The sequence below is a fragment of the Centroberyx affinis genome, unplaced genomic scaffold (assembly GCF_046629955.1).
Source record: "Centroberyx affinis isolate AG114_WGS23_722 - 3 ecotype Tasmania unplaced genomic scaffold, CSIRO-AGI_Caff_v1 ptg007378l_1, whole genome shotgun sequence".
In the NCBI taxonomy this organism is placed as follows: Eukaryota; Metazoa; Chordata; class Actinopteri; order Beryciformes; family Berycidae; genus Centroberyx; species Centroberyx affinis.
The window spans coordinates 48,441-58,155 of record NW_027283721.1 but is presented as its reverse complement, the minus strand read 5'-3'; the positions used below and the strand labels follow the sequence as shown (position 1 = coordinate 58,155).

Genomic DNA, 9,715 nt, shown 5'->3' with positions numbered 1-9,715 from the left:
AGCGTTGATTAGAATGGGAATGACTGATCTATCTGTTCTAGTTCTGTGGGATGGATGGATATTTACTTACAGTTACATACCTACTTACATTTACATGTATGTAGATTCATATGCACATACACACATACCTGCTTAGATATATGCAACATTATATGTACATTATTAGTATGGTACTGGTAGTCATTAGTCAGTGGCCCTCTGGTCCATTAGTATCAGTATCAGTAGTAGTGGCAGCGATTGTAGTAATACAGTGTGTGTGTATGTGTGTGTGTGTGTGTGTGTGTGTGTGTGTGTGTGTGTGTGTGTGTGTGTATACAGCACCCTCAGATCCAGAAGAAGTCCCAGTACATCAAGTACCTCTGCTGTGATGATGTCAGAACCCTCCACCAGTGGATCAACAGCATCCGCATCGCCAAGGTAACGGCTCTCCGCATCCTCTGCTGCCATAGCAACAGACTGTGCTAATATCTAAAAACGACTAGACCTATGTTTTATGTTTTTTTGAGTTGAGTACTTACATTATCCCAAATGTTTCCAACAATGTTCACACCCAGAGAAATCCGTAATTTTATTCAAGGTAACGGTGCGTTTCATTTGGTCACCTGTCATGACGTCATATCCCCTTTCCCCCCTAACTTCCTGTCATGGCGTCATATCCCCTTTACCCCCTAACTTCCTGTCATGGCGTCATATCCCCTTTACCCCCTAACTTCCTGTCATGGCGTCATATCCCCTTTACCCCCTAACTTCCTGTCATGATGTCATATCCCCTTTACCCCCTAACTTCCGGGGAAACACGGGAAACACCAGATGATCCGTCAGAGAGTGAGGAAGGAAGTCGGCCAGCTAGCTAGCCGCTCTGTTGTTTTTTTCATTCTGTTGTTTTTATCTCTCACTGTGACGGATCACGATTCATTCCCGTTTGCTGCGTTCTGTCGCTGAAGCTGTCCCCGTAAAAAAAAAAACTCCCATGATCCCACGCTACTTCACGACGTCATCAAACTACGTCTTTTGTTATTGTTTTGATAGATAGAGCCCTAGAGGCAGAAATCACATACTGTGCGTTTAAATACAGTTTGAATGCAGAAACTGTGTTAACCTTGTTACCTTTTGTGTGTGTTTTTCTCTTGTGGTAATGTGAACACATCGTCATTGTCAGGTGAAAACCTCGTAACTCCAACTTTGGTGGTTTTCGTGTTTATATTTAAAAAATGAAGGATCGCACTCTTCCTCCATGAGCTGAGGACGTTCTGTGGCTCTTGGTCTGATGAAACACTTTAAAACCCAGCAGATGAACTGAAACATACATGGCAGTCAAGTTAGAAACAAGGCTGCTTTCCTTCGCTCCTGAAAAGTTGACACAGCAGTTTTCAGCAGACAGCAGAGATATTATCTAATGACCTGCTGTCTGTCTGTCTCTCTGTCTGTCTGTCTGACTGTCTGTCTCTCTGTCTGTCTGTCTCCATGTCAGTATGGGAAGCAGCTGTACATCAACTTCCAGGAGGCGATGAGGCGGACGGAGGCGGCGTACGACTGGTCCTCCCTCTCCTCCTCCTCCATCAAGTCAGGATCCAGCTCCTCCAGCCTGCCAGGTCTGTCTGTCTGTCTGTCTGTCTGTCTGTCTGCCTGTCTGTCTGTCTGTCTGTCTGTCTGTCTGTCTGTCCTCCTGTGTGTCTGTCTGTCTGCCTGTCTGTCTGTCTGTCTGTCTGTCTGTCTGTCTGTCTGTCTGTCTGTCTGTCCTCCTGTGTGTCTGTCTGTCTGTCTGTCTGCCTGTCTGTCTGTCTGTCTGTCTGTCTGTCTGTCTGTCCTCCTGTGTGTCTGTCTGTCTGCCTGTCTGTCTGTCTGTCTGTCAGAAAGTCTTAATCATCATGACTGGTCTTCTTGTGTTGCCAAAGCTCTCATGAATATTAATAGGAATTTATATAAAATGTACACTAATATTCAACAAGTTATACATGTGTTGGTTACAGAAATACTCTCTATCTGGGGTTAAAGGTCAGATGTTAGAGGTTTAGAGGTTCTTTCTTTGTTGCTAATTTTATAAAGCAAGCAAAAATGAATTAGAATAATGTAGTAATATGTATAATACTCAATAATACTAATTAGATTGATAAAACATCTTTTAACCATGTTGACATCAAGGAAAAATCTATATTTCGTTTCTGTCTCCGCCCACAGAGTCCCAGTCCAACCACTCCAGCCAATCAGACAGCGGCGTGTCAGAGATGACATCATCAGGCCACGCCCGCTCCCAGAGTGTTGTCAGCTCCATCTTCTCTGAGGCCTGGAGGAGAGGAACGCAGGGAGAGGTACACACACACACACACACACACACACACACACACACACACACACACACACAGATATGCACACACACAGACATACATGTACAGACACAAACTATCTAACACACATACATACTCATACATTTACACACATACACACACACACAGTCACAAACACACCATGTATAAATGCACACACATATCCAAATAGACACACACACACACACACCCAAGCCCCCAAAACTCTGTCCTGTCCTTCCCTGTCATCGTCTTTTTACCTGTTGACTACATTTCCCATGTTTCCCCTCTACTGTCCTGCCAGGGGTCAAAGGTGAAAGGTCGTATGGCGGTTCCTCTGTGTGCAGGAGGAGGAGGGGCCGGAGGTTAGGACAGGGTGTGACTAAATCCTGGAGTCATGATGTTAGCATGTTTACAGCTAACTGTGTTCAGTTGCAGCCCTTTAACATCTGACACTGTTGTTCTAACACTGTGGTGTGACGGCCTGGATTGTCCTAACAACATCTAAAACCCAGTTTACAACCAGTTTACAACCAGGTTACAACCAGTTTACAACCAGTTTACAACCAGTTTACAACCAGGTTACAACCAGTTTACAACCAGTTTGACCGTTTACAACCAGGTTACAACCAGTTTACAACCAGTTTACAACCAGTTTACAACTAGTTTGCAACCAGGTTACAACCAGTTTACAACCAGTTTACAACCAGTTTACAACCAGGTTACAACCAGTTTGACAGTTTACAACCAGTTTGACAGTTTACAACCAGTTTACAACCAGTTTACAACCAGTTTGACAGTTTACAACCAGTTTGACAGTTTACAACCAGTTTACAACCAGTTTACAACCAGTTTACAACAGTTTACAACCAGTTTGACAGTTTACAACCAGTTTACAACCAGTTTGACAGTTTAAAACCAGTTCACAACCGGTTTGACAGTTCACAGCCAGTTCACAACCAGTTTACAACCAGTTTACAATAGGTTTACAACCAGTTTACAACCAGTTTACAACCAGTTTGACAGTTTACAACCAGTTTACAACCATCTTACAACCAGTTTACAACCGGTTTGACAGTTTACAACCAGTTCACAACCAGTTTACAACCAGTTTGACAGTTTACAACCAGTTCACAACCAGTTTGACAGTTTACAACCAGTTCACAACCAGTTTACAACCAGTTTGACAGTTTACAACCAGTTCACAACCAGTTTGACAGTTTACAACCAGTTCACAACCAGTTTGACAGTTTACAACCAGTTCACAACCAGTTTGACAGTTTACAACCAGTTTACAACTAGTTTACAACCAGTTTACAACCAGTTTGACAGTTTACAACCAGTTCACAACCAGTTTGACAGTTTACAACCAGTTTACAACCAGAGTACAACCAGATTACAACCAGTTTACAACCATTTTACAACCAGTTTACAACCAGTGTGACAGTTTACAACCAGATTACAATTAGTCTGACACAGTTTACAACCAGTTTACAATCAGTTGACAGCCAGTTTACAGCCAGTTCACAACCAGTTTACAACCAGTTGACAACCAGTTGACAGCCAGTTTACAGCCAGTTCACAACCAGTTTACAACCATTTTGACAGATTACAACCAGTTTACAACCAGTTTGACAGTTTACAACCAGTTTACAACCAGTTTGACAGTTTACAACCAGTTCACAACCAGTTTACAACCACTTTGACAGTTTACAACCAGATTACAACCAGATTACAACCAGATTACAACCAGTTTGACAGTTTACAACCAGTTTACAACTAGTTTACAACCAGTTTACAACCAGTTTGACAGTTTACAACCAGTTCACAACCAGTTTGACAGTTTACAACCAGTTTACAACCAGAGTACAACCAGATTACAACCAGTTTACAACCATTTTACAACCAGTTTACAACCAGTGTGACAGTTTACAACCAGATTACAATTAGTCTGACACAGTTTACAACCAGTTTACAATCAGTTGACAGCCAGTTTACAGCCAGTTCACAACCAGTTTACAACCAGTTGACAACCAGTTGACAGCCAGTTTACAGCCAGTTCACAACCAGTTTACAACCATTTTGACAGATTACAACCAGTTTACAACCAGTTTGACAGTTTACAACCAGTTTACAACCAGTTTGACAGTTTACAACCAGTTCACAACCAGTTTACAACCACTTTGACAGTTTACAACCAGATTACAACCAGATTACAACCAGATTACAACCAGATTACAACCAGTTTGACAGTTTACAACCAGATTACAACCAGTTTACAACCAGTTTACAACCAGTTTACAACCAGTGTGACAGTTTACAACCAGTTTACAACCAGTGTGACATTTTACAACCAGATTACAATCAGTCTGACACAGTTTACAACCAGTTTACACTTGGTATATCAGTTTATAACCAGTTTTCAACCAGTTCACAACCTGTTTGACAGTTTATAACCTGTTTATAACCAGTTTAAGACCAGTTTACAACCAGGTTAACAGTTTAGAAACTGTACAACCAGTTTGACACATTTAACAACCAGTTTAGGAGGTTGACACTGTTTAGAACCAATTTACAACCAGTTTGACACAGTTTACAACCAGTTTAGAACATGTTTGATACAGACAGGAACCAGTTTACAACCAGTTTGACACACTCGATTAAAAATGGAGCAATGAGATGCATGATTCCCTGGAATTTTGTCAAAATCCAATCAGTGGCCAAGATATTGTGTGTGATGGACAGACTGAGTATTCAACAAAGCAGTGTAATAAGAGTAAAGAACGCCCTCTAGGGGATCACTGGTGTAGTACATCAGACATTGTGTGAGTCTGTAACAAAGTGTCCTGCTGTGATTGTGATGGACCTCCTTCAGACTGTCAGAGTGAGAGGTTGTTAGGACTTTCAGTTGTGTTCATTTTCTGTCTTTCTGTCTGCGTTGGTTTGATGTTTGACTTCCTGCATCTTGTTTTGGATCGTTTGGGTTTCAAAAAGCACAACAGTAAAAACATGACCATGTCAGAGCTGTTTGTTCCCTGATGATAATGTAAAGTAATAACTCTCTCTCTCTCTCTCTCTCTCTCTCTCTCTCTGTCCTCCCTCTCTTCTTCCTTTCCATCGTTTTTCCTCTTTCTCTTCCTCTCCTCCTTCCCCTTCCTACCTTTATAACTCATCTTTCTCCCCCTCTCTCATCACCTCCTTTGTCACCCCCTCCTCTTCCTCTTTTTCCCTTTCTCCCTCTTTACCGCTGTCTTCTCCTCCTCTTCCTCTCACCTCTCCCCCCTTTCCCTCTCTCTCCCTCTTCCTCCCTCTTTCTGCCTTCACCTCCTCCTCTCCCTCTACCTCTGTTCCTCTCTGCTCTCTCTTCTTCTCTCTCCTCCCCTCCTCTCCCTCTGTCATCCTCTCTTTACATCCTCCTCTTCCTCTTCCCCCCTTTCTCTCTCTCTCTCTACCTCCTACTTTGCCTCTTCCTCTCCCTCTTTCTTCCTCTTCGCTCTCTCTCTTCCTTTCTTCTTCCCCCTCTCTCACTCTCCCCCCTTTCCCCTCCTCTCTTTATCCTCTTCGCTTCCTCTCTCCTCCTCTTCCTCCTCCTCTCCCTCTCTCCAGATGATGAAGATCGATCCTATCAGTAGACCTATTCCTCTGCAGATCCCGACCCTCTCCCCCCTCTCCCTCCCCGTCTCCCAGCCCCAGACCCCCCCCTCCCGGACCAGCTACACCGGCAGCCTCTCCCCGTCCGAGGACTCCTCCCCTTCCCCCCCCTCTCCTCCCCCTCCTCCCCCTCCTCCCCCCGCCATCAGCGCCGGCCCCCAGTCGGCGCCCCCCTCCATGTACATCAAGTACAGCACGCTGGCCCGGCTGCAGGGCCAGAGCCAGTGCAGGACCCCGCCCGGCCCCGGACCCGGCCCCGCCCCCCCGGCCCCGCCCTGCCAGTCCGCCAAACCCGGCTACAACACCCTCCCCGCCGCCTACAGCACCTCCTCCCCTCCTCCTCCTCCTCCCGCGCCGCCCTCCCCTCCGCCCCCGCCCCCGCCCGCCGTCCCGGCCCCCGGCTCGGCCATGGCGGTGCTGATGCTCGGCCCGGGCGGCCCCTCCGCTCTCCCGCCGCCTCCCCCCCCCCTGGAGGAGGAGGCGGCGCGGCAGCCCCGGCACCACCTCCCGCCTCCTCCCCCCGAGAGCCTGCTGGAGGCGAACGGCTTGCCTCCCCCCCCGCCCCTGGAGGCCGCCTACCCTCCGCTCTCCAACACGGGCCTCCAGCAGTTCCTGTCGCAGAAGTTTCCCAACATGGTGTACGACTTCAGCCCGCCCACCCTCGAGGACGAGTCTCCTCCTCCTCCTCCTCCTCCTCCTGCTGCTGGGCTTTCTCCTCCTGCCTCCCTACACTTCCTCCAGCCTCTCTCCCCCTCCGCTCCCCCGCCGGCGCCTCCCAAAACCTTCACCGGCGGTTTCCCCCCTCAGACCGCTCCCAAACCCTCGGGCCCCTCCTCCCTCCCGCTCGCCCTCTCCCCGGTGTCCCCGCCCCCGCCCCACAGCGCGGGGCACGGGCCGGTGAGGAAGCAGCAGAGCTTCTCCACGGGACACTCCCCCAACCAGCCGCCCCCCACTCTGCCGAAGCAGCACAGCCTCTCCTCCAAGAACCTCGCTCTCTCCCCCCCCTCCTCCTCCTCCTCCGTCTCCATCGCGGCCGCCACCTCCTCTCTGGTCAAGCAGATCGTCAATCAGTTCCCCGGAAACTCCCCCGCCCCTTCCTCCCTCCCCGCCTCCGGCTCCGCGGAAGGCTCCAAGTTCCCGCCTCCTCAGTCTCCTCCGGCGGTCAAGGCCAAACCCAAGTGGCAGCCGGGGGGGGGCGTCGTGGCCCCTCAGTCCCCGGAGTTCCCCCCGCCGCCTCCGGAGAGCTCGCTGGCGGACTTCCCCCCGCCTCCTCCCTCCTCCTCCTCCTCCAAGGCGGGCTCGCCCATGAAGAAGTCGCCCTCCGCCTCCTCCACGGGCTCCGCGGGCTCCGCCAAGCGAGGGCCCCCTCCGACCCCGCAGAGAGCCTCCTCCATCCGCTCCAACTCGTCGGGCGAGGCGCCGGACGAGCGGCCGAAGAAGGTGGAGAGCCTGGTCAGCAAGTTCGGCCAGCAGCCTCCTCAGGCCGGCTCCTCCTCCGGCTCCTCCTCGGCGACCGGTTCTCCGTCGAAGGAGTCCTCCGCTCCGCTGCCCAAGCCGGGGAAGCTGAACCTGGCGAACCTCCCGCCGGCGCTGCAGGGGCTGCAGGCGGGCCAGCACCGCCAGGGCGTCGACTTCCCCTCCCCTCCTCCCCCGCCTCCCCCCTCCCAGCCTCAGCACCTCGACTCCTCTCCCGACTACTTCCCCCCTCCCCCGAGCGACTTTGAGCTCTTCCCTCCCCCTCCCCACCCGTCCGAGTTCCACCACCCGCCCCGGGTCGCCGTGGTGAACCCCCAGCCTCAGATGACTGTCTCCTCCTCCTCCTCCTCCTCCTCCTCCTCCTCCTCATCGTGGAAGCAAAGCTCTCTGAAGAAGGGGGCGGTCCCTCCCCCGGCGCTGGGCCGGCGGAGCAGCAACACGCTGCAGTACGACGGTTCGATGCCCCTCTCGCCGCCTCCTCTCTCACAGACCCCTCCTCCCTCCCTATCCTCCTACTCCTCCTCCTCCTCCTCCTCTCCTGTCCCCCCCACCTCCCCCAAAGCGGCGGTGTCGGGCTCCCTGACGCTGCAGCCCCACTTCCTGGAAGACCTCAACCGCACCCTGAAGAGGAAGTCGGTCACGCGCCACAGCTCGCTCACCTCCTCCCGCCTCATCTCCTCCTCCAAGATGGAGCCCGTGGCCACCATGGACGACATGGCGCTCCTCCCGCCTCCTCCCCCCGAGCTCCTGCAGCAGCAGCAGGGCGCCCGACACTCCCACACTCTCTCTCGCCACCACACACACTCCCACTCCACCAAACACGCCAACATCTCAGGCTATGCAACGCTGCGGCGAGGCCCGCCTCCCGCCCCTCCCAAACGGGACCAAAGCACCAAACTGACCGGTGATTGGTAGGGAGTAAAGACATGGGGGCGGGGCCTAAAGAATTGAACTGACCAATTAGGTCCCATCGTTCCCACAGAGAAGAAATAATCACATTTGTCTGTCTTGTCTTGTCTCTCCTCATGCTAACCCAACCAACCTTGGACTCTGAGCAAGTAGCAAGCCCTCTTCCCTTCTCCTAATCTCAGATTATCATCGTTCCTATTATCCTCATTATTACTATTATTACCAGTACATGTTTAATCCAATGAAATGAGTAAAAATATATATATCTGTATACAAGCAAGCCAGAAAAAACACCTATCAAGCTTTTTCCACAATGTTTGTGCAGCTTTGCATCGAAAAATATAAATGACAAGGCATGAACGACTTGGCAACAGAGACATTTTGCTGCAATATAACTGGTACTGCATGGAGCCATGGAAACGAACGTGGCGTTACCGTAGCAATGGTCTTAGGAGTGAAGGATGAAGGGAAGGAGGGAGGAAAGCAAGGAAGGAAAGGGAGAAGAGAAAGAGTGGGATGAAGTGTGTAGAAAATGTATGTTGTGAACTGGGGGATGAGGGAGGGGGAGCGGGGCACGATTAGAGGGAGTAATGCCATTTATTTCAAACTTTTTTGTGTGTTTTTATATAAGATTATTTAATACCTGAAAGATATTGTTATTATTATATTATTATTTTAAGTTTATAAGAAGCGTAGAGAGAGAAGAAGGGTGAATGGACATGGAACTGTATTCTCAAAGCCTGTCAAACTGTTGATCTGGTTGCTAGACTAGCAAAGCAGGCTACAGCCGGCTCCACTAACAAGAGGTTGGATCATTTTACCCAATCACGTTCCCTCAAAACTAGAGCCTCATGGCTGATTGGTTGGTGAATAACTTGAATTCTAACAGTGGCTGTTCAGGGGGCGTGGCCTAGCTGAATAAAACGAACAAACCGACTTCCTCTGAGCTGCTGGCTCCATCAGACTGACTTCCCAGACTGGAAATCACTGGTGAGAGGCACACTGATCCAACACTATCTGTATCTAGTTACTAGTCAGTCAGTTAGTAAGTCAGTTAGTCACTCAATCAGTCAGCCTGTTAGTAAGACAGTCACTTTGTCAGCCAGCAACATCAAACTAACTTAGTTTAGTCAGTAACTCAGTCAGTAAGCTCAATCAGCTTCTCAGACTGGTAAGATTCTGGTTTGGAGCAGGCCGTTTCATCTTAGTCTGTCACTTGGTCAGTTAGCTAGCTAGCTAGTTAGCCAGTCAGTTAGTAAGCTACATGAAACTAGCCTCCCAGACTGGTAAGACTGTTTGAATGTAGGGATGGGCATTTCAAGCAAAAATACTATTCAATATTCACAGGGAACTATTTGACCATTCTTCGAAGATCA

At 49.7% G+C, this 9,715-nt stretch overlaps 1 protein-coding gene across 1 annotated transcript; it reads left to right on the top strand.

Moving 5' to 3' along the window:
* Positions 1 to 318: 318 nt before the first annotated feature.
* LOC139639494 (ras-associated and pleckstrin homology domains-containing protein 1-like) lies at positions 319 to 8,345 on the top strand (the record flags this gene model as incomplete). The annotated part of the gene is made up of 4 exons (XM_071513595.1): positions 319 to 417; positions 1,472 to 1,592; positions 2,179 to 2,309; positions 5,910 to 8,345. Coding segments are annotated over 4 exons (2,787 nt in total), but the record flags the coding sequence as incomplete, so codon positions are not given.
* Positions 8,346 to 9,715: the final 1,370 nt, after the last annotated feature.